General features: G+C 39.9%; 1 protein-coding gene and 1 non-coding gene across 6 annotated transcripts in view; both read right to left on the reverse strand.

Annotated features, from left to right (window-relative positions):
- Nucleotides 1-24,603, reverse strand: part of RC3H2 (ring finger and CCCH-type domains 2) — a 58,543-nt gene that overhangs the window by 8,434 nt on the left and 25,506 nt on the right. For 3 of the 5 annotated variants that reach the window (XM_030817776.1, XM_030817773.1, XM_030817774.1), the window contains 10 exons: nt 24,156-24,356; nt 23,555-23,687; nt 23,317-23,435; nt 20,789-20,901; nt 10,314-10,622; nt 4,970-5,184; nt 3,732-4,165; nt 2,985-3,155; nt 808-954; nt 253-466 (listed from right to left, as the gene is read on the reverse strand). In XM_030817776.1, the coding sequence (XP_030673636.1) occupies nt 253-466; nt 808-954; nt 2,985-3,155; nt 3,732-4,165; nt 4,970-5,184; nt 10,314-10,622; nt 20,789-20,901; nt 23,317-23,435; nt 23,555-23,687; nt 24,156-24,356 (2,056 nt within the window). The remainder of the gene's footprint in view (nt 1-252; nt 467-807; nt 955-2,984; nt 3,156-3,731; nt 4,166-4,969; nt 5,185-10,313; nt 10,623-20,788; nt 20,902-23,316; nt 23,436-23,554; nt 23,688-24,155; nt 24,357-24,603) is intronic. The other 2 variants (XM_030817777.1, XM_030817775.1) reach the window with 2 other exon arrangements.
- LOC115836512 lies at nt 23,775-23,885 on the reverse strand. Its single transcript, XR_004031585.1, has one exon. It is a non-coding gene; the product is annotated as a small nucleolar RNA SNORD90 (small nucleolar RNA).

The following is a 24,603-nucleotide window of genomic DNA, read 5'->3' on the forward strand; positions in this document are numbered from 1 at the left end:
AACATGGCGAAACTAAAATACAAAATACTCTCTACTAAAAATACAAAAATTAGCCAGGCATGGTGGTGCATGTCTTGGGAGGCAAGGCAGGAGAATCGCTTGAAACCAGGACGGAGGTTGCAGTGAGCCAGGATCACACCACTGCACTCCAGTCTGGGCAAGAATGAGACTGTCTCAATTAAAAAAAAAAAAAAAAAAAAAAAGGCATAGTGCTTAGAACATATCAAGCTAGGTATTATCTAAATGGATTACCTGATACACTGATGGGCTTAGTCGCACTTCCTTGGGAAGCAGTGGCCTGGACAGGATCTGTGGTATGGTAACCTGTACGGGAAGATCTGGAAATCGCACCCCATTTTGAGATGATGGGTCCATCACTAAAGGGAATTATTGGATCTTCTTCTTTTGTCCTTCTCTGGGTTTCAAATAAATGTACTCTTCTCTTAACATCACCACTGTCCAAGTCCTATGTAAACCAAAGAAAATCAATAAAAGGACCGTTGGCAATTACTTCAGCTAGTAAATATATGCTATCAAAAGACATGTAATTAGATTTTTTGGTTAATTTAAAACTAGCTCTAGACTCAATGATAATCCAACAAACTACCATTAAACCACCAAACAATGTTCAAATAATTTAAATATTAAATATAATTTATTTCAGACTTACCTAAATATAACCCTGCTGCTACTAATGAGTTATAAGGCAACAATATGAACGAATGAATAGAAAACATTCATTCTACAACATGAGTGAACATGCATCATCTCTCACCTCCAACCCCTGCAACCCCAGCAAAATCATACCATTAACACAGCATTTGAATTAGCAATTACATCTTTGGGCTCTGAATCAATGGCATTTATACAGGAGCCTATGGTGCCACAAGACCAGGGAGAATAATGGGAAAGATGATCTTCTTCAAATTTTGTACCACTCACACTCTCTGAGAACTGGTTAAAAAAAAATAAATAAAGCGAATTAGTAAGAAGCTTAAATTTACAAGCTTGTAACTAATATAAAGTAACTATTATAGAATTCAGAGGACTTCATAGCAAACAATTATACTTTTTCAATAACTAATATAAAAAACTGTAATAAGCAACAAATGGTATTTTTACAATAGAAAATGGCTGCTTTCCGTTTTCACTTTGTCCTTTAAGTGCTCATATGGAACACTTGACTAATACTATCAAAACCAATTAACAAATATTTATAGTATGCTACTAACATGGTATGGGGTGCTCCAAGAAAAAAAAAAGTAAGAGAAAACAAATACATAGATACACACAGAGATCACAGTCCATATCCGAAAGGAGTTTATAATTTTCTTTTCTCTTTTAAGATAGGGTCTCACTCCCACTGCCCAGGCTAACATGCAGTGGGGTGATCACAGCTCACTGCAGCCTCGACTTCCCAGGTTCAGGTGATTTTCCCAGCTCAGCTTCCCAAGTAGCTGGGACTATAGGCACACGCCACTATGCCCAGACAATTTTTTGTATTTTTAGTAGAGATGAAGTTTTGCCATATTGCCTAGGCTGGTATCAAACTCCTGGGCTCAAGCAATCCACCCACTTCGATCTTCCAAAGTGCTGGGATTATGATTATAGGCATGAGCCCCTACACCAAGCTGAGTTTATAATTTTCTTGAGAAAAAGAACAACATGTGCAAATAAGGGAATATAACTGATAAATTATGCAGTATCAAATAAAGAACAAAAGGAATTCAAAGAAGGCTCTGGAGATAAAGGGGAAATGAATAAATTTTAAAGGGACCGTGAATAAGGAATACTTATAGGACCAGAATACTAAAGTTATAAGAATCATTAAATCTAGTTTACTAATTATTCAGGTAAAAAAACTCAAGGGCAAAAAAGTTAAAAAACTTTTCTCAAGTCGAACTCAGCAGATCTGAGTCTCAGGGAAATACTCATTGCCTGAAGCATAATTGTATATCAAAAAAGAAAATACAAGTGGCATCTAGCAAGCAAGTGGCAGCTCTGTCACTCTGTTGTCAAGATATTTACCTGCTTTGAAGAAGTCTGACAAGACCAATTTGGATCTAGTTTAAAAATTCAATTCTTTATTTAAATATTTATGGGTTAAAAAATATAACGCCTAGGATTACTTCAAAACAATTCAGAGGGAAGAGGGGGTACAAATAAGACAGTACTGACTAAGTTGATAACTGTGGAACCTCGGTGTTGGGTACATGGAGTTTATCATATTATTCTCTCTATACTTGTATATGTTTGAAGTTTTTTTATAATGAAAAGATTTAAAAAATTTTAATATCAGAACTTCTGGGGACGGGAAATAAACCAGAAGAAACTTAAAAAAGAAATTAATGGTTTTCTCTAAATGTAACAGTACTGAAAACACCATATTAAATTAAAATCATCCTGGTACACAAACTTGTTTTGTAATGCTAAGAACAATAATTAGCAGTGATGTAAAGAGCATAAATAATACTGTAGGTATTTCTGCATTTCTTGTTAAGTAGGGAAGAAATACCTCAGACAGCCCAGGATTCATATCCCAGCTATTTACAGCTGAAAGATCTTGGGCAAATTACTTAACTTCTGTAAGATTCCTACCCTGTAAAATATGGAAAATACCTGCCCCCTAAGGTTTTTGTGAGAATTAAATAAAATAGCTTTATGCAAATGCTTAGTACAGTGCTGGCATGAGTAGGTGCTCAATAAATGATAGCTATAAATAACACTATTAATAAAAAACCATAAAATAATTATACTACAGGAAAGATTTTGAATTCTTGGTAAAGGACTATGCCTTAATGGTCTTCAGAGTCTCATAACACCTAGCCGTAGTGCACACATATTCAGTGTTTATTGAACTAAACTCAACTGCACACCAAACCACTGCAAAATATCCAACATAACTATTCCTGGTTTGAACGAGTAATTTGAAGTCAGCTGTTTGACCTATCCCTGCAACATTAAGTAATTAAAACCTTTCTTACATCCGCACGAAAGTCTACACTGAACAGAGGAGAAGGTGGTGTTGGTGACTGTGTTGCCACAGGAAGAGTTGAAGAGACAAGAGGTGCTTTCTGAGTGTGGTACTGTGCCCACTGATCTGGCTTTCTTCTTATCTGCTCCTCGCAACTGGTCTTCAAATGACCACAGGGTTCCTAATGGGGGATAAAAGAAACAATCTTAATTATCTAGGGAGTGGTGAATAAATTTAACTGTGTGAAAATGATGTAAACAGTTTATGATATTGTTGGGATAAAAAAAATACAGCAGGGAAAGTCACCCTAGTCTATTCTCCATACACTTAAAATAAAAAGGTTAATATTTATTCAACTGATGTTAAAAGCAGAATCTGGGCACTCACTTTTCTTGTTTAGGAGAGTCATTTGTATGTATGTGGTGATACTGAAAAAAGGTCCTAACCTTGTATTTTTAAGATTTCTTTCTACTTTCCCAACAATTTCCTATCCAAATATAACATTTATTGAACATTAACATGTATGAGGCCCAGTTCTAAGAGGTTTGATTTTCTGATTTAATTCTCACAACAGCCTTATGAGGTAGGTACTACTATTATTTCCATCAAACGAATGAAAGAACTGAGGCATAGGGAGGTCAAGTAACTTCCTTAAGTCACACAATTAGTAAGTGGAGGAGCCAGGATATATACCTGGGTGGTTTGACTCCAGACACTGGGCTGTTAATGACTACATTATAGTAGCATCTTCACTTACCCTTGGTAAAGGCACAGTTGTCCTTGGCTCACTTGGTGGCTGACAAGCCACCGAATAATATCCATCTAATGAGTTATATCTTTCCCGCAAAGATGTCTGATAGACAGATGAGTGCATCACATCCATTGGAGGTAAAGAATTGCTTCTAATAATGTCATCTCGTTGGTACATAGGTGGGCGCCAGATGCGCCTGCTGTCGTACACAGGAGCATACATTCCAGAAGGTACTGGAGGAACTGGTCCATACGGCTGCGGAGGAGGAGGCTGGTAAGGAGAAGAATTCATTCGATCTCGAGGGGAAAATGTACTGTAATGATCGGCATATGGCATGGAAGCAGGTGGGAGGGAGGACTCTGGAACATTATTGGACCTCACAAAGCGAGGAACACAGGGAGCCACACCAGCTGGTACCGTTGGAAGTGGTGGATAGTATCCTTGAAAATTGGAAAGAGGAATATTTAATGTAATCTTAGTACAATCCAACATTTTATAATGGCTTAAATCTAAGGCAGCCCTTAATGTAGGAAAATATAATAAGCTTTGAACCTTACCTTACCCTGCTTTATAAAGCTTTATATCCTGGCTTTTTTTTGTTGTTGTTGTTAGAAACAGGGTCTTGCTATGATACCCAGGCTGGTCTCAAACTCCTGGGCTCAAGTGATTCTCCTGGGCCTCCCAAAGTGCTGGGATTACAGGTGTGAGCTACCACACCTGACCACAAGCTACATATTTTCAAGATACCACTATATGAAAATCATTAACATTCAATACTTTGCTAAAGTGCTCCTTAAAATACATGACAGAGCTATTAACAGACGGCTGGTAAATATCCTTCTAGGGCATCTATTCCTACTGGTTTTGGATTAGTCAGTTACATCATTGATTTTTATTAACTTTTTTGGGAGCAGATGTTAAAGACCTCTTTCAAAATCTATGTAAGTTGTTCACTGTCTTTCCAAAATTGTACATAAGCATACATAAATAAAACATTTTTTTACATCATTTCGGGGGACTTACAGAAAACCCCTAAAGTTCATTCCTGACCCTATTATATTTGATTTGTAGGAATGACAACCTTAAAGCTGTATTTAGAAGCACAGATCCTTGGGGAAGGAAAAAAACTTACGAGTCACATAGTCAAAAGGATTAATTTTTTAAATGTAGACATTCTAGAACTATTCATTTATCTAAGGGAAACAATGTTTCTTTTTTTCTTAGAATTGTCTAAAATTACTCACCTGTCTGTGGGTACTGTGGGACTTCAAAGGGTATCTGAGTCCTTGGATCTTGAAAATACTGAATGTTTTCAGAATGTGGAGGATATACTGGTACTCTAGTTAGAAATGGGCTGGATTTTTGAGGCACAGAATTCAGCTCTGTTCCAACATTAGAGGGCCCAGCTGAGGTAGCTGCTACATTACTTACAGGAGTCTTGGGTGGAGAACCAATTTTACTGGAGAGAAAATTTAACAAAGGGCAAAGGATAAATCACTGTCTATGACTGTCCTCCTTAGTAGAAATTTTTAATAAAATTATATTCTGAAACCACTAATAGAAAACACTTCAGATATTGCCACATTGACAAATAAGGCAATGAATTTCACTGCCACCTTACACAGCTAATTTACATGATCATCGTAACAGATGTCATATTCCTGTGTGGGCAACAGGGAATAAAAACGATTCCCAGATACTAACGTGACTCATTAGTCACCATTTACCCATTCTTTTTTTTTTTTTTTTTTTGAGACAGGGTGTCACTCTGTCACCCAGGCTGGAGTGAACTGACACAATCACAATAACAGCTCACTGCAGCCTTGACCTCCTGGGCTTAAGCAATCCTCCCACCTCAGCCTCCCAAGCAGATGGGACTGCAAGTGCATGCCACATACTCGGCTAATTTTTAATTTTTTTGTAGAGGCGGGGTCTAGATTTGTTGCTCAGGAGGGTCTCAAATTCCTAGGCTCAGGCAATTCTCCCACCTCGGCCTCACAAAGTGCTGGCATTACAGGCATCAGCCACCGTGCCCGGCCATTACTCATTTTTTAAACAAACATTTTTCCCTACTGAAGGTTAAAAAAAAAGAAAATTCTGTTCAACAAGTTCTCAACCGAAAAAATATAGTCCATTAGTAGAACTATTTGGGACAAAGAAAACAGACATGGTAAGAAAGAGTTGTTTTCTATGAGGAGTTAGATTAGCTGAAATATAAACTCCTTGAGAAAGGTCACTTTTGTTTATTTCGATAACTCCTATATCCCCAGCACCTAAAACAGCTCCTGGAACAGAGTAGGCACTTGGTAAATATTTGTCAGACAAATAAAACAGTTCCTGGCATGCAGTAGGTACTCAGTAAATACCTGCTGGGTGAATGAAATGGTAACTCATTAAATTGAGGCAAAACACACTAACCTTTTATTATTATTATTTTTAACACAAAAGAATTTTCTTGGTTGAGTCACTAAGTAAGCAGCTCGAAAGGATCTTATGGCTTTCTTAACTCCTTTTAAGAAGTCAAATTTTGGCTGGGCACGGTGGCTCACACCTGTTAATCCCAGCACTTTGGGAGGCCAAGGCGGGCGGATCAACTGAGGCTGGGAGTTCGCGACCAGCCTGACCAACATGGAGATACCCCATCTCTACTAAAAATACACAATTAGCCAGGTGTGGTGGTGCATGCCTGTAATCCCAGCTACTCGGGAGGCTGAGGCAGGAGAATCGCTTGAACCCAGGAGGTGGAGATTGTGGTGAGCCGAGATCGTGGCATTGCACTCCAGCCTGGGCAACAAGAGCGAAACTCTGTCTCAAAAAAAAAGAAAAGAAAAAAATATATATATATGGCCAAAGCTTAGTCAGCTGGATTTGTAGCTATATTTATTTTGCTGATTGTATTTGCTTATTTTAGTCAAATTTTGACAGAGCTTTAGATATGTGATGACTGAAGAAAATGATCTTGTTAATTATGCAGGAACTCAATACACTGCATCTCAACCAGATTAGAGGATTTTTTTCTCAAATTAGAACAATCATTTTAAAGGTAGGGTATAAAGAAAAAGGTACATGGGCTGCCTTTAAGTTTATCACAGATTAGTCTAGCAGATGTTTACTTCTATGTGTAACTGTGTATTAAAATGTAAAAAAACCTAAGGAACTGTGGGTAATAATAGTAAGTACAAACGTTAGGGTTTAGAGTATAAAGATATTTTAGGACTGTGCTTATTCTTTACATAAAGTAAAATAGAGACAACAAGGAAAATGATTAGGATTTCCTTAAAACGATAACTAATATTTATCAAGTGGTTATTTGAGTCTATTCTAGGCACTGTGCTTTACATAAATTATCTGGTCCCTCCATGTCAAAATGTTATATACCTAAAATTTGGATTAGTACTTTGAAATGGTAAACTCATAGACTTATCAACAAAAAGGCAACAAGATCCATGATAAGGTCAACATTTATCGCCTCATGAAATCATGCAAGCTATCTCAAAAACTGGAACTTACAGAAAAAGCTAATCTTCAGTCACATCCTAGTGAGAATGAGATCACTATCCTAGATGACTTTCAGGCTTCTAGGCTCTCCTCCATGGCAGCTTCTCTCACACCTTATTCATTTTGCCTGTGCTGCCTTCTCCATCCACAAGGCCCTTCCTTCCTTGTTATCCACACTTTTGGAAATAGCTCAGGTATCATCACTTCACCTCTAAGAAGCCATCCACAATACCTCTCATAGAATTATTCTTTTTCCTGTGTTCCAATAATAATTGGAACAACTGTGTTCCAATAAAAATTTAGATTTATTTTTTAAAAGTCTTTACCAGCTGGGCGCAGTGGCTCACACCTGTAATCCCAGCCTTTTGGGAGGCCAAGGTGGGCGGATCACTTGCGGTCAGGAGTTCTAGACCAGTCTGGCCAATATGGCAAAGCCCTGTCTCTCCTAAAAATACAAAAATTAGCTGGGCATGATGGCGGGCGCCTGTAATCGCAGCTACTTAGGAGGCTGAGGCAGGAGAATCGCTTGAACCTGGCAGGTGGAGGTTGCAGTGAGCCAAGATCACACCATTGCACTCCACCTGGGTGACAGAGAGACTCCAACTCAAAAAAAAAAAAAAAAAAAAAAAAAAAATTTTTTTTTTACCCTAGTCTATTTTGTTAAAAAATTGAGATACAGTTATTTTAGGATGTACAATTCACTAATTTTTAGTATATTCACAACGTTGTCCAGTTATCACCACTATCTAATTCTGAAACATTTTCATCATCCCCAAGAGAAACCTGTACCCATTAGCATTCATTCCCCATTCCTGGGGCCCTAAACCCCTAGAAACCATTAATCTACTTCCTGTCTCTATGTATTTGCCTATTCTGGACATTTAACATAAATAGAGCCATATAAATATGTGATTTTTTGTATCTGGCTTCTTTCATTTAGCACAATGTTTAAAGGTTCATCCATATCGTAGCAAATAGTACTTCATTCCTTTTTTATGGCTGAATTTTCCATTGTATGGATATAAAACAGTTTTACAACATTATCTTGCCAAAACTCGTCAAAAGCTTATTTCCTAAACATGTATACATGAGGTCTCCATAATCTGGCACCAACCTATCTAACCTTATTTTATACCAGTCCCTAATATAAGCCTTCAGATCTAAAAGACTGGTCTCCTCAATATTCCACATAATTACAGATAGATTTAATCCATGTTATGTTGTTCTTTTTTCTGTAATTTCTCATATTTCTCCCAGCAATATAAAATTTTCCTGTCCTTTAATCCAACTTCAGTACTGTTTCGTATGTGTAAATGCTGTCTCCACAACTATATCATAAATCCCTTAAAAGCAAAGTATCTTGTATATTTCATGTGCCAAAAACAGAGCTACAAGATTGAGTGCATAAATAACATTTGTTAACTAGACAGTGTTCTCGAATATATCTTTTCTAAAATCTTGCCCAGGGAAGATTGTAAAAGTCCTTTTTTTTTTTTGAGATGGAGTTTCACTCTTGTTGCCCAGGCTAGCGTACAATGGTGCGATCTTGGCTCACTGCAACCTCTGCCTCCCGGGTTCAAGCAATTCTCCTGCCTCAGCCTTCCCAGGTAGCTGGGATTACAGGCATGCGCCACCATGCCCGGCTAATTTTGTATTTTTAGTAGAGACGGGATTTCTCCATGTTGGTCAGGCTGGTCTTGAACGCCCAACCTCAGGTGATCTGCCCACCTCGGCCTCCCAAAGTGTTGGGATTACAGGACTGAGCCACCGTGCCCAGCCTGTAAAAGTCCTTTAATAAACAATTTCCCCCATCATGTGCTGACTGCAGAAGTAGCAAATGTTACTGCTTATCTATCCATCATTGCTATGTGCCTAGCTCAATGCTTTTTTCCTAGCAGGCATATAACAGATACTGAGACTATTTATAGGCAACAAAATCTGAACATCAACATATTGATGAATATTTTACTAAATCTTACTCAAGATTTTAGAGTTGGAAATAACTTTTCAGATAATCTGAAAATTTAAAAACTTTTTTCTAAAGGCACCGAAACCCTCTGACAAATGAAATCTTATGCTGACACTCGATAACAATTAACGGTGATAATAATAATAACACAAATACTTACTGAATGCTTACTATCTGGCAGGCATTGTTCAAGGCATACTGGAGTATTAATTCACTTAATCTTCGCAACCAACATATGAAGTTGACACCATTATAATTCTAGTTTTATGAATGAGTAAACTAAGGTAGACAGATTAAGTAACTGGCCTAAGATCAAACAGCTGGGAAACCATGAGCCAGAACTTGAAAGCCCAGAGAGTGTGGCTCCAAAGAGTCCCCTCCTCTTTTTTTTTTTTGAGACGGAGTCTCACTCTGTCGCCCAGGCTGGATTGCAGTAGCACGATCTGGGTTCACTGCAAGCTCTGCCTCCCAGGTTCATGCCATTCTCCTACCTCAGCCTCCTGAGTAGCTAGGAGTACATACGCCCGCCACCATGCCCAGCTAATTTTTTTTTTTTTGTATTTTCAGTAGAGATGGGGTTTCACCACGTTAGCCAGGATGGTCTCGATCTCCAGACCTCATGATCCACACGCCTCAGCCTCCCAAAGTGCTGGGATTACAGGCGTGAACCACTGCACCCGGCCAAGACTCCCCTCTTAAGTGCTACACCTCATTACAGAGTATAAAGTGAAAGCGCTCTGACTGAAACAGAGCTGGAGGCTCAGCATTTTACCTGCTTAGGCTTCTATTTAGTTCTTTTCTAGCACCTCTATGGAATCAACACTACAGTTCAAGAAAATAAGGTGTGAAAAAAAACAATTCTGGTGCAGTCTCTTTGGGAGAGTTGAGGAAAACAAAACTCAGAGTTAAAGTCACTTTCCCACTTTCCAAGTTCACAGGGCTATTCAGTTGCAGAACCAAACTAGAACTCAAATTTTTTAGTATTTAGTGTTTCTTCTACATCACAAAATATTCTGCATAAAAATTCTGATTAACCAGTATTCATCAGGAGAAATAAAAACACTCAGGCATTTCTAAAAAGGAAAAAGAATTTCCAGTAATCATTTTTACCTAATACCTACTTTTCAGTTACAGAATCTGCAGAGGGCCCAGCAGCATTCTGACCATTAGTGCCAACCTTTCCCACTTTCTTCACGGTCTCCAGAGCTCTTAAGGTACTGTCAGTACTACGTGAGATTAGCTGGGAAACACTGTTTTCTGCATTTGAAATTCCGTTTGTACTTGGAACAATTTTCCCTGTTGTTTCAGTACCTCCTATGACAGAAATGACATTTCCGGCTGTGGTTGTGACAGTGTTGTTTACACCAACTTTATTTAGAAGAGGAAACGTTCTTACAGTGGCATTGATCTTTTTGTTCCTTAATCGATACCTGTTTCAAAAACAATCAACAGATTGGTGAATATTTCACTAAATCTTACTCAAGACAAAAAATGGCAATGGGCAATGGGAATAGATTGAAAAAGGAGGAAACAGTTTTGACAAAAAGTTTCTTCAGCTAAATAATCAAATACAGTCTATGTCAAATTCTGCTGCAACAGATGCCACATGAAAATATATATGCCATTCACATATGTATATAATATACATGTAATTAATATCGCAAGCCGAGTATACATGTATTTTTTTTCCCCCTCATGCCACTTTGTCCAAGAATGTATTCAAAAAAACCTTTTGAGGGAGAGGAAAGAGATCATTTGAAAATTTTGTATAACTAGAATATAAGGTATGTTATGTAAAAATGACAGGAACTGGCAACAAATTTGGTTGAGAACACAGAGTAAAGAGAAAAGGTATGCAAGAGCTGAAGCCATTCTCTGTTGTTACCAAACTGTAAAAGGATTATATAATTTAAAAAAATAATTTAAAGAACTCATTCTTAAACATTACACAAAAATAGAAATTCTGTATTATAGTTTTCAGAATAGTTTATACCTAAAGTTAAAAACATTTGTATGAAAGATTTTTCTGATACTAAGTTTTGAGTTTTATTTATGGTGATCATTGGATATAATACTCTAATACACAAAAGGACTGGCAATTTGATTTTGGATTCCATTTAATAAAATGAGGGCCAGGCACAGTGGCTCATGCCTGTAATCCCAGCACTTTGGGAGGCTGAGGCGGGTGGATCACGAGGTCAGGAGATCGAGACCATCCTGGCTAACACAGTGAAACCCCGTCTCTACTAAAAATACAAAAAATTAGCCGGGCGTGGTGGTGGGCGCCTGTAGTCCCAGCTACTCGGCAGGCTGAGGCAGGAGAATGGTGTGAACCTGGGAGGCGGAGCTTGCAGTGAGCCGAGATTGCGCCACTGCACTTCAGCCTGGGCGACAGAGCAAGACTCTGTCTCAAAAAAAAAAAAAAGAAAAAAAAAAAAAAGAAAGGAGTTTCCACTTATATACCAAAATTTCATTAAAATGTACCCCTTAACAATATTCCCTCCTATATGTGTGTGTGTGTGTGTGTGTGTATTTTTTTTTTTTTTTTTTTTGATGGGGGGGTTAAGTTCCACTCTTGTTGCCCAGGTTAGAGTGCAATGGTGCGATCTCGGCTCACTGCAACCTCCGCCTCCCGGGTTCAAGTGATTCTCCTGCCTCAGCCTCCCAAGTAGCTGGGATTACAGGCATGTGCCTGCCACCACGCCTGGTTAACTTTTGTATTTTTCGTAGAGATGGGGTTTTGCCATGTTGGCCAGGCTGGTCTCAAAATCCTGACCTCAGGTGATCTGCCCACTTCGGCCTCCCAAAGTGCTGGGATTACAGGTGTGAGCCACCATGCCCGGCCCCTACAATATTTTTAAAGTGGTGAAAAATTAAGTTCACGAACAGAAAGAAGACTATACATATTTGGGGTCATAATTATATATGCCTAAAGTGATCTGTTATTAATATTATATATAAGCATATGGTAATTAAATATAAAGTGTTAGTAATAAGCAATGCCTTCACAATAGTTTCCCTTTTAGTCCTCTGGTATCTATAAACAGCTTCATTATTCAATCCTTCTCTTCTCCTTCTCTTTAACATGTACACATTGGCAGAGGAAGGTGATGCTCAATAAAAGACAAGTGCTCCTAGATTAGACTGGCTAAAAGTGAAGTAACAGAATATAAAAAAAACAGGTGATGGCCAGTTTACACGACTTTTTTTTTTTTTTTTTTTGAGGCAGTTTCGCTCTTGTCACCCAGGCTGGAGTGCAATAGTGTGATCTCAGCTCACTGCAACCTCCACTTCCCGGGTTCAAGCAATTCTCCTGCCTCAGCCTCTGGAGTATAGGTGTGCATTATAGGCGTGCGCCTGCCACCACACCTGGCTAATTTTTGTATTTTTAGTAGAGATGGGGTTTCATCATGTTGGCCAAGCTGTTCTCAAACTCCTGACCTCAAGTGATCCGCCTTCCTTGGCCTCCCAAAGTGCTGGGATTACAGGCATGAGCCACTGTGCCTGGCCAGCATCATCTTACAGATAAGAGGAAAACCAATAATTACTTCTTTCAAGAAGGAAGGGCATGAGCAGACCCATATTTTAGGAAGGCAATCTGGTTGTCTGGAGGGGCCCAAAGATCCCTATGCCTTCCTCCACATGCTCTCTGAAACCTCATTATTCTTTTCCTCAGAGTTCCTATACAAAATATCGTGTCTCCTTGCTTTCCATCCTCAAAAAACAAAACTTGGCCAGGCATAGTGACTCACACCTGCAATCCCAGCACCTTGGGAGGCTGAGGCGAGTGGATTACCTGAGGTCAGGAGTTCAAGACCAGCCTGGCAAACATGGTGAAACCCCGTCTCTACTAAAAATACAAAAATTAGCTGGAAGTGGTAGCACATGCCTGTAATCCCAGCTACTCGGGAGGCTGAAGCAGGAGAATTGCTTGAGCCTGGGAGACGGAGGTTGCAGTGAGCCGAGATTGTGCCACTATACTCCAGCCTGGCTGACAGAGCAAGACTGTCTCCAAAAAAAAAAAAAAAAAACTGAGATAATCCACAAGGTTGCTCTAGAAAGCAAAAAATAAACTTTTGACTATGAACCTCTCAAAAGAGAGTCAGGAGAAATAAAATCTTGACCAAGTGAGGTAAAGCAAGTGACAAGTATGGATATACACTGGATTCTCAGTATTGGGGCAGCTAAAGGCTGCCTTTTCAGAGACAGGATCTCACTATGTTGCCTAGACTGCCTTAAATCCTAAATGCAAGTGATCCTCCCAGCTCTGCCTCCAGAGTAGCTGGGACTACAGGTGTGCACCACCATGCCTAACTCTCCCTATTCTTTTTAAATCCCTTCTTACCCATCTTAGAATCCACTATCTACCATTAATCCCTCTCTTGTAAATAATTTTTAACTCCCTTGATCCACTCCCTCTGTATAACTCATTTGGTAAAAGCTCAATCCAATTCTGTACTTATTTTGTGCCTGCTCCCAAGCAGCTAAATGTTGGAGAAAAATTGTGCAATCACGCTGTCTATAATCCCTTCAAAATTATAAATAAGTAATTCATTAATATGCTTCTTTACTAAGTTCATTTTCGCATCTCCAACAGCCTTTTCCCCTCCACTTTCAACCACCCCTCCTACAGCTAGATGATATTGTCTCCCACTTAACCACGAAAATAGATGAAAGCAGAGGAGAATAATTTATTTTTCCGCTACCAATTCCAGTAACCTTCCTGCACCTGTAGCCACATTCCTCTTAAAGATAAGGGACAATGAGTTCCTGTTCCTGACTAAAGCTAGTATCACCACCTGTGGCCTAGGTCTCAAGCCCATTTGCCTTCCTCTAAGACTTCACTTAGGTAATTATCTTTTTTTCTCTTGGGCACCTTCTTTGACTATCTGCTCAAATGTTTTATCTTTTTTTTTTTTTGAGATGGAGTCTCGCTCTGTCGCCCAGAATGCAGTGCAGTGGCGCAATCTCAGCTCACTGCAAGCTCTGCCTCCCAGGTTCATGCCATTCTCCGGCCTCAGCCTCCCGAGTAGCTGGGACTACAGGTGCCTGCCACCACGCCTGGCTAATTTCTTCTATTTTTAGTAGAGACAGGGTTTCACCGTGTTAGCCAGGATAGTTCCGATCTCCTGACCTCGTGATCCACCTGCCTTGGCCTCCCAAAGTGCTGGGATTACAGGCGTGAGCCACTGCACCTGGCCAAATGTTGTATCTTCTAAGAGTCTTTCCTACACTATTCTATCTAAGAGATCTCCCCTTTCTCAATCATTCTTTTTCTCCTTTGTGTATTTTTTTCATACTGCCTGTCATTACAAGATATTATGCTATATTTATTTATTTCACATCTGTCTTCTTACTACAATGTAAGCCCCTGGAGGACAAGAATTTTGCCTTTCTTGCATCTATCTTTAGCACATAATACACTGCCTCATAACATCCTAAGTACCCAATTATTATTATTATTTTAAAGGCAGAGTCTCCACCACCCAGGCAGGAGTGAGTCACCATGCCCAGCCAATTTTTTTTTTTTTTTGTAGTAGAGACAAGGTCTTGCTATGTTACCCAGGCTGGTCGCAAACTCCTAAGCTCAAGTGATCTTCTTGCCTCAGCTTTTCAAAGTATTGGAATTACAGGCGTGAGCCCCCTCACCTGGCCCCCAATTATTATTTGTTACATGAATATAGAATAAGCTTCAAACTTCATATGGCCAAGAGAACCACTGATTTTCTGCCCTGATGCATTTCCAGTTTCGGTAAGAGACCACTAAGTTATACAGGCTCCATACCTTGGAGTCATCCTTGATTCCTCTCTTTTCTTTATAGCCCACATTCAATTGGTCCATGTTGTCAGCTCTACTTCCAAAACATATCCTAAGTATGACTACTTTTCTTTTTTCTTTCTTTTTTTTGAGACGGAGTCTCGCTCTCGCCCAGTCTGGAGTGCAGTGGCGCGATCTCGGCTTACTGCAAGCTCTGCCTCCCGGGTTCATGCCATTCTCCTGCCTCAGCCTCCCGAGTAGCTGGGACTACAGGCACCCGCCACCAGGCCTGGCTAATTTTTTTGTATTTTTAGTAGAGACGGGGTTTCACCATGTTAGCCAGGATGGTCTCGATCTCCTGACCTGGTGATCCACCCGCCTCAGCCTCCCAAAGTGCTGGGATTACAGGCATGAGCCACCGCGCCCGGCTTACTTTTCATCATTTCCATTGCTATAGTCCTACCTGAGCTACCAAACTCCCACCTGTGGACCACTATAGAAGTTTAACTTCTTGTCTCCATGCAGACACCAGAGTGATATGTCTAAGACAAAATGAAAATCTCATCATTCCATTTAAATAAAACTCTAAAATGACTTCTTATTGCAACCAGAATAAAATCCAAATTCTTTGCTATGGCCAAAATTGCTTATTTACATGTTTACTGTTCCTCTTTTTCCATTAGAAACATCTTGAATAGTTTTTTTTGAGAGAAAGTCTCACTCTGTCACCCAGGTTGGAGTGCAGTGGTGCTCACTGCAACCTCCACCTCCCAGGTTCACGCAATTCTCGTGCCTCAGCCTCCCCAGTAGCTGGGATTACGGGCGTGCACCACCATGCCTGGCTAATTTCTGTATTGTTAGTAGAGACAGGGTTTCCCCCATGCTGGCCAGGCTGGTCTCAAACTCCTGACCTCAAGTGATCCACCAGCCTTGGCCTCCCGAAGTGCTGGGATTACCGGCATGAGCCACTGCTCCTGGCCACTATTTGTCGAGTTGGTTGATCCCTCGCTTTTGACACTCCCCAGAATGTAGCAATTCTTAAGAACATAACCCCAACATCCTAGTTCTAAAACATATCCACATATCTACATAATATTTATTCTACATATTTATGTTTACATAGGATAAATACGTAGTTTAAGAAGGGATTATTGGGCATCCACATTTTGTTTGGTTAGAGGGGTGTATAATAGAGAAAGAAAATATAGGTAAAATTAATTTATTTAAGTTGAACAACATTTGCTGAATTTCTGGTGTTACGTGAACTAAGACAAACAGCCTATCCTCGAAAAGCTCAGAGTGAGGTAGCAATATGTATTTTTTAAACTGAAAGGACAGTCACATCACCTACTTTTCTAATCCTTTGTATTATCCCTGTTTATTTAAACAGCAATACAGTGTGAAGCTGGCTGGAAATAAGAAGTAAGAACTGTGTATTATTTGCTCCTCCACATAAATATACTGAGTTTATGTATCAGGTATTTTCTAGATGCAGGAAATATAAAGATGAATAACCCCTTGCCAGGCGCCATGGCTCACGCCTGTAATCCTAGCACTTTGGGAGGCTGAGGTGGGCAGACTGTTTGAGCTCAGGAGTTCAAGACCAGCCTGGGCAACATGGTGAATCTCCATCTCTACAAAAAATACAAAAAAAATTTAGCCAGGCATGGTGGCGTGTGTCTGTGGTCCCAGCTACTCGAGAGGCTGAGGTAGGAGAATCGCCTGAGCCTGGGAGGCACAAGTTGCAGTGAGCCAAGATCATACCACTGCACTACAGAGTGAGGCTCTGTCTCAAAAAAAAAAAAAAAAAAAAAAAGATTAATAACCCGTGAGATAAATGAAGTCCAGTGAAAACACACATGTAAATAAAAAATTATAATACTGTAGTTTTATAACTATACCATAATATTTATTTTTATTTGTTTATTTTTTTGAGACAGAATCCTGCTCTGTCATCCACACAGGAGTACAGTGGTGCGATCTTGGCTCACCGCAACCTCTGCCTCCCAAGTTCAAGCCATTCTCCTGCCTCAGCCTCCCAGGCAGCTGGGATTACAGGTGCCTGCCACCACACCCAGCTAACTATACCATAATTTTTAAACTACTATGTATGGAGTGCTATGGCAGCACTGTGAAGGATGCAATTAACACTGCCTAGGGAAGTCTGCGGAGGGAAGGTAATATCTGAGTATGATTAGAAATAGCTCTCCAGATGAAGAGAGAAAAAATACAATATGGAATAAACAATATAGACAAGTGAAGAGTAAAAGAAATTTATATAGTAATCAACAGTGATTAATTGAATATACCTTAAAAACAAAGTATACAAATGGCGGAGTAAAGCTAGAGGATAAAATCAGGATGAGATTCTGTGATGTACTGAGGAACTAATTAAGAATTTAAAGGAGAAACACATTTTAAAAAGAAAATAGTGGAAATGGAAAAGACAGGTTGAGATATAGGAAGATACTGGATAAAAAGCCACTGAAGCAGTAAAACCAACTGGATTACCATGTGAAACACTAAAAATGTGACCAATAATTTTGCCATTATTATTTTTTAATGAGTGATATTTTATATATTTATTATTTATTTTATTATTTTTTATTTATATTTTTGAGACAGTCTTGCTCTGTTGCCCAGGTTGGAATACAGTGGTATAATCTCAGTTCATGGCAAACTTGACCTCCCGAGTTCAAGCGATCCTCCCACCTCAGCCTCCTGAGTAGCTAAGATGACAGGCGTATGCCACTATGCTCAGCCAATTTTGTTTATTATTTTTGTAGAGGTGAGGTCTCACTATGTTGCCCAGGCTGGTCTCAAACTCCTAGACTCAAGGTATCCTCCTGCCTTTGCCTCCCAAACTGCTGGGAATACAGGCATGAGCCACCACACCTAGTTTGGCTATTATTATTTTTACTGCTGCTATTACAAGTCTGGCAAAAGATAATAAAGTTCTGAACTAGGTACTGCAGATGAAGAATGTGAAGTCTGTTTGAAGGTATGAGAGAGAAGAAAATGGATTTTCAGCCTGGGCACTAACTGAGGGTGGAATGGCAATGAAACCACAGTTTCTTCTCTGACTTTTTTAGTCTAACTTTCTCAAAAGCTCCCCTTTTAGCTAAAAAGCTCTATTTCAGGTACGGACAAGCTGAATATATTTCCTGGAGTCTCCCAAATTATCTTGATGTGAAATTCTGTATATAGAACTAGTTCGACTGGGTGCAAACAGCATCTTTTTTCCTTAGGACTCCTGTATCCTCTTCTCTAGGCTCTTCAAGTGGGAAGAAAACTGAGAAGAGAAGCATGTTTCTGCTCTTTTTACTGCACACACACTTATCTTCTATCACACTGCTGCTGCTTGTAGAGCTCATTATATACAGTGCCCAGGCTAGCCACTGAGGAAAGGAGACAACAATGAAGATATAGTCCGTGGGGGTTACACCTATGTAAGGTAGACAAACATTTAATAAACAGATTATGGGCCATAGTTTCTGTAAAGTGTTTTTATAAATAAAGTTTACAGCCATGCCCAATTTATGCACTGTCTGCGGCTGTTTTTTTGCTACAATGGCACTGCTGAGTGGTTGTAACAGATTCTGTGGCCCACAAAGCCAAAAATGTTTGCTATCTGGACTTCATAAAGAAGTTTGTCAAGCTCTAAAATAGGCCACTAATTAATTTTATGTGATAAGTGTTTGAAAGAGGAAGCTGGTTAGTATGAAGAGTCAGGGGAATTACCCTGAAAAAGTGAAGGATGAGCTAGACGAAGGAAAGGTCTCAAAGGCAAGGCTAGGAGTAACAGCATTATGTAAAAGACCTGAGGTGGGAAAGAGCACAGTGCATACCACAAACTGAGAGAAGGTCATTGTGGCTTGAGTACAATTAGTGTTGTGTAATGAGATCAGAAAGGCAGACACAGATTAGATGATGCAGGGTCTTAGAGACCACAACACAGATTTTATATCTTAATCTACGGGACAATGAGAGGCTATCACAGGCTTAGGTAAAGAAGGGTGGTATGAGTAAATCTGTGCTTTAAAAATATTTCTGTTTTAAGGGAAATAATGGGAAAGGGGTGGACAGCGAGAGATTTAAGACTAGTTAGAAGGCAACAAGGGATCGAGTAAAGGAGATGACAGCTTGGATCATAAGGATGGAAAGAAGAAGAAAGAATTGAGAAATATATAGGAAGATGAATTGGCGGAACTTTTTGACTGATTAAGCAGAAAAAGCTGAAGGAAGGACAGCTGACAAAGATGATTATTATAACACAGCATATATAACAGGCTGAATAGCTAAACAGGGTACATGAGATGAGTACAATGGAAGGCAGGACGAGGAGGTATGGGAGAAAATTAGCTCAGTTTGTTTAAAGTATCTAAAAACAAAATGAATGTGCCCACAAAGAGTTGATAGACAGGGTGGGCGTGGTGGCTCACGCCTGTAATCCCAGTACTTTGGGAGGCCGAGGCAGGCAGATCGCTTGAGGTCAGGAGTTTGAGACCCACCTGGCCAACATGGGGAAACCCCGTCTGTACTAAAAATACAAAAATTGGCCAGGCGTGGTGGTGGGTGCCTGTGGTTCCAGCTACTCAGGAGGCTGAGGCAGGAGTATCGTTTGAACGGGGGAGGCAGAGGTTGCAGTGAGCCAAGATCATGCCACTGCACTCCACCCTGGGTGACAGAGCAAGACTCCATCTCAAAAAAAAAAAAAAAAAAAAAAAAGTTGATACACTGGCCAGTAGAAAGGCTGGGATCAATTTTTTCGTGAGGTCTCAATAATGAAAGTCTTAGTTAAAAAACAAAACAACAAGGCCGGGCGCAGTGGCTCACGCTTGTAATCCCAGCACTTTGGGAGACCGAGGCAGGCGGATCACGAGGTCAGGAGATGGAGACCACGGTGAAACCCCGTCTCTACTAAAAACATAAAAAAAAAAAAATTAGCCCGGTGTGGTGGCGGGCGCCTGTAGTCCCAGCTACTCGGAGAGGCTGAGGCAGGAGAATGGCGGGAACCCGGGAGGCGGGGCTTGCAGTGAGCCGAGATCGCGCTGCTGCACTGCAGCCTGGGTGACAGAGCAAGACTCCGTCTCAAAAGAAAACAAAAATTGGATAATAGTATTAAACCTTATATACATTAACTTTTACGTCTCGGGTAAAGGGACATAGAAAAAGGGGTTAACCATAGGAGAAGAGAAAGAATATACAGGGAAAAAGAATGTTAAAAAAACCAAAAGCCATAAAAAGGATATATATCTGCTTTACCATTTTGCCTGAGACTTTGCTGCTAGGTTTAACTGAATCTGAGCTAATAAGAATGCAAGTATTTTCATTCTATACAGGTGCTCAGTATAAATATGGATTCCAGCTATAAAATGGTCTCAAAATATGACCATTGAGTAAAGTTCTAAATCACTTAAGTTAATCTTGTACCCAGATCTTATATATTTTGTTTTGAGGCAGAGTCTTGCTGTGTCCCTCAGGCTGGAATGCAGTGGCGTGAACACACTCACTGTAGCCTTGACCTCTGAGGTTCAAGCAATCCTTCCACTTCAGCCTTTTGAGCAGCTGGGACCACAGTTGTGGGCCATACAGCTAATTTTTAAATTTTTTATAGAGACGGGGGTCTTCTTATCTTGGCCAGGCTGGTCTCAAACTCCTGAGCACAAGCAATCCTCCTGCCTCAGCCCCGCAAAGTGCTGGGACTACAGGCATGAGCTATGGTGCCCAGCCCTTAACTTGCATTTCTGAAAGTCATCACAAACTTCAGGACTGTATATAACACTCCCATAAAAATCAAAAATGAAACCCATATGAAACAGAATTCTCAACACTTACTTTTCAAGCTCTTCCTGAGAATGGGCAAATGTACAATTTGTTCCTCGTGGACAACCCCCTTGCTGTCGCAAATCTCGGCACATGCTAGTCTTGTATTTGCTGTTTGGCTGAGGCTACAAAAATGGAACACGTTCAATGAGTGGCAAAGTGAAGATTCCATTTGTTATTCACTCTAGGAAGTTCAGAACTTTATAATTACACCTTTAATTCTTTTTCACATTAGACAAGTAATTCTTGTGCTGAAACAACTAATATTCCATTGTTTCCTGTTGTGAGTTATGTGACATAACCCTGAGTTGGCACTTTAGATATTCCTTCTGAAGATTATTCGAAACTGGTTCAAATGTTATGTCCATTTATTCATTAGTTAACAGAATGCCCAGAAAAAGAAAATATTTTTTCATCGATTTATTGCTGTCTTAAAATTCTGCTACCAAAATCAAACAATTTTAAAAAGCATTAAAAAAAACCAAAAGCTTTGTCTAAACTTTCTCAGAAAAGGTAGAATACAATTCCCCCTGGAAGTGAAAAATTACCAATTCACTTGTCAGCTTGAGGGTACAACTCTCAGGCTTGAACTATTTGAGTTCACACAATGAGGCAGAATATTAAAATTTCACTATTACTTCTACAATTTGCATCAAAATCTAATACATTCTTATTCTTATGAGCCTAAGATGAAAACATGGTTTTAATATTTTAAGTTATAATATCTTCTAAGGAGAGAAGAGTACAAAATGTAGGTTTGATCCCAGCTCTGACAGCACAATCTTTTTCATTTTTTATTTTTGAGACACAGCCTTGCTCTGTTGCCCAGGCTGGAGTGCAGCAGCACCATCTTGGCTCACTGCAAGCTCCACTTCCCGGGTTCAGGCCATTCTCCCTGACTCAGGGAGCTCCCAAGTAGCTGGGACTACGGGCGCCTGCCACCACGCCCGGCTAATTTTTTGTATTTTTAGTAGAGATGGGGTTTCACCATGTTAGCCAGGATGGTCTCGATCTCCTGACCCCGTGATCTGCCCGCCTCACCCCCCCAAAGTGCTGGGATTATAGGCACAAGCCACTGCGCCCAGCCCCCTAACAGCACAATCTTATGTTATTTAACCTCTTTGAATTTCAGCTTGGAAATAGCAACTACATTGCAGGTGGCCGTGAGGGTAAGAAATAATACATGTAAAACATTGAATGTAGTGAATGGCTCATAATAACTTATTAAATAGAAGTTATTAGTATAAAGGATTATATCTTAACTTCTTTTTATTTTACATTTTTGGAGACAAGAGTCACTCTGTCGCCCAGGCTGGAGTGCAGTGGTGCGATCTCGGCTCACTGTAGCCTCCATCTCCCAGGTTCAAGCGATTCTCCTAACTCAACCTTCTCAGTAGCTGGAATTACAGGCATCCACCACAATGCCTGGCCAATTTTTTTATTTTTTTTTTTAGTAGAGATGGGGTTTCACCATGTTGGCCAGGCTGGTCTCGAACTTCTGGCCTCAAGTGATCCACTCACCTCAACCTCCTAAAGTGCTGGGATTACAGGCGTGAGCCACCGTGCCTGGCCAGGATTTTTTTTTTTTGAGACGGAGTCTCGCTCTGTCGCCCAGGCTGGAGTGCAGTGGTGCAATCTTGGCTCACTGCAAGCTCTGCCTCCCGGGTTCACGCCATCCTCCTGCCTCAGCCTCTCCGAGTAGCTGGGACTACAGGCGCCCGCCACTACGCCCGGCTAATTTTTTTGTATTGTTAGTAGAGACAGGGTTTCACCGTGGTCTCGATCTCCTGGCCTCGTGATCCACCCGCCTCGGCCTCCCAAAGTGCTGGGATTACAAGTGTGAGCCACGGCGCCTGGCCTGATTATATCTTAACTTCTAAAGTACATTGAAAATTATCTTGAAAATTCAAATTTCGGCCCGAGCACTTTGGGAGGCCAAGGTGGGCAGATCACCTGAGGTCAGGAGTTTGAGATCAGCCTGGCCAACATGGTAAAACCCTCTCTCTACAAAAAATACAAAAATTAGCAGGGCGTGGTGGCGCTTGCCTGTAATCTCAGTTACTTGGGAGGCTGAGGCAGGAGAATCACTTGAACTCAGGAGGCAGATGTTGCAGTGAGCTGCGATAGGGTCACTGCACTCCAGCCTGGGCAACAGAGTGAGACTTCGTCTTAAAAAATAAATAAATAAATAAAAATTCAAATTCCATAAATTTACATATAGAAATTCAATACAGGAAAAAAAATGACAATTTCCCACAGTAGAAAAGAATTAGACAAAATGTTTGGAATCAATTATCTACATTTGGTCAAAAATATTCTGTAATGAAGTACACTCAGACCCAAGATACCCTCTAAACTCTTGCTGTGCTATGAAATGTTTACCAAGTACACTAAAAACTGGGTTCCTCCCAAAAGAACAGAGATGATAAAAACTTAATGAGTCACATACGGAGTCCAATTAACAAAACAGCTTGTTAAGATGTTCAGGATGAAACTGAGTTAGAAACAATAGCAGTCAGAAATGCGATAAATGTACTTACCTGAGGGGTCTCATGGCCTTTTCTACTATAATTTTGTATGAAGTCCACAAGGCCATGAACTACTGTTTTAACAGCTACCATTGCATTTTCTAGCTGCTCCCAAGTTGGTGAAACAGCATCTAAAACAAGCCACCAAGGGCATGGGGGTTGGGGGGGAAGAATGTTAGCAGTAATTCTCTTGTGTTATTCACCTCAAAAGTAGAAAAAAATATAAGCAACTGAGCATATTCCCACATACCTGGATTAGGGTCTATGTTTGCAAGAAGCTCTAAATGAGGCCTCAGTCTATTTAAGTTAGCTGGGTCACCTGTTCGTTGCAAAACAATTGTCAATTCCTGGACACTCTTTGCAAATGACTCTGGAGACTGTAGCTAACAAACAGAAATGAGAATGCTTTTTACTTTGGTTCTTATGACACATTTATACTCAAATACTTTCAATTTATCAACATATTTAATAGGTTTTCAAGTGTCTTCAGATTCCATAGTAGGAGTATCAGTGATGAATTAAGTTTTCAACTCAGAATCTGCCCTATGAAATTCATCATTAGACACTTAGAAAACTTATAAACTGTATTAACTCTCTGAGGTCAGAATATAGATAAGCTTGAAACTTTGTAAGCCTCATTGCTTTTATGCTAGTATCATGTATTTGTTTCCCTATTGCATCCCTTTATTTTGCAAGTAGAAAAATAAAAAGAAAATAAGGATAATTTATAAGAGTCTGACAATTAAAAACATAGGAATCTCCAACTGTTTGTGTATAGACTCTTTAGAATATTCTAATACTCTTCAATGTAACAGCAATGATAGAACATCAGCATCTCTAATTTCACAAACCTTATCAATGATAGACTGCATGTGTGATTTATGAGCCAAATCACCATACAAAAGAGAGGACCACTGTTCAGGTGAAATACGGAGTCCTGCTTCCATAGCAATATGAACAATTTGGGCATCATGTTCTCTGCGTAATGCTTCATAACTCCGAAATTCTTCCTTCAGCTGCATTAGGGAAGAGTCTTCATCTCTTTTGGTAACCTAAAAAATAGAAAAGAGAAAAAGAAACTCATCAGAATTGGTCTGTGTTTTCTCCCTTCAACTGATTCATTTATTCCTTTTTCAGGGAGGGTGGGGGATACTTACATGTCAGACACCACACAAATAAGGTACAAAGATAAGATAATGTCCTGACCACAAATTCTTTCTGGAACAAAACAGAACTTAAATAACTAAATACATAATCCTTGCCTTCAATGATTTCAGCCACTAGTAAGAAAGAGAAACT

The sequence above is a fragment of the Nomascus leucogenys genome, chromosome 8, assembly GCF_006542625.1.
Source record: "Nomascus leucogenys isolate Asia chromosome 8, Asia_NLE_v1, whole genome shotgun sequence".
Classification (NCBI taxonomy): domain Eukaryota; kingdom Metazoa; phylum Chordata; class Mammalia; order Primates; family Hylobatidae; genus Nomascus; species Nomascus leucogenys.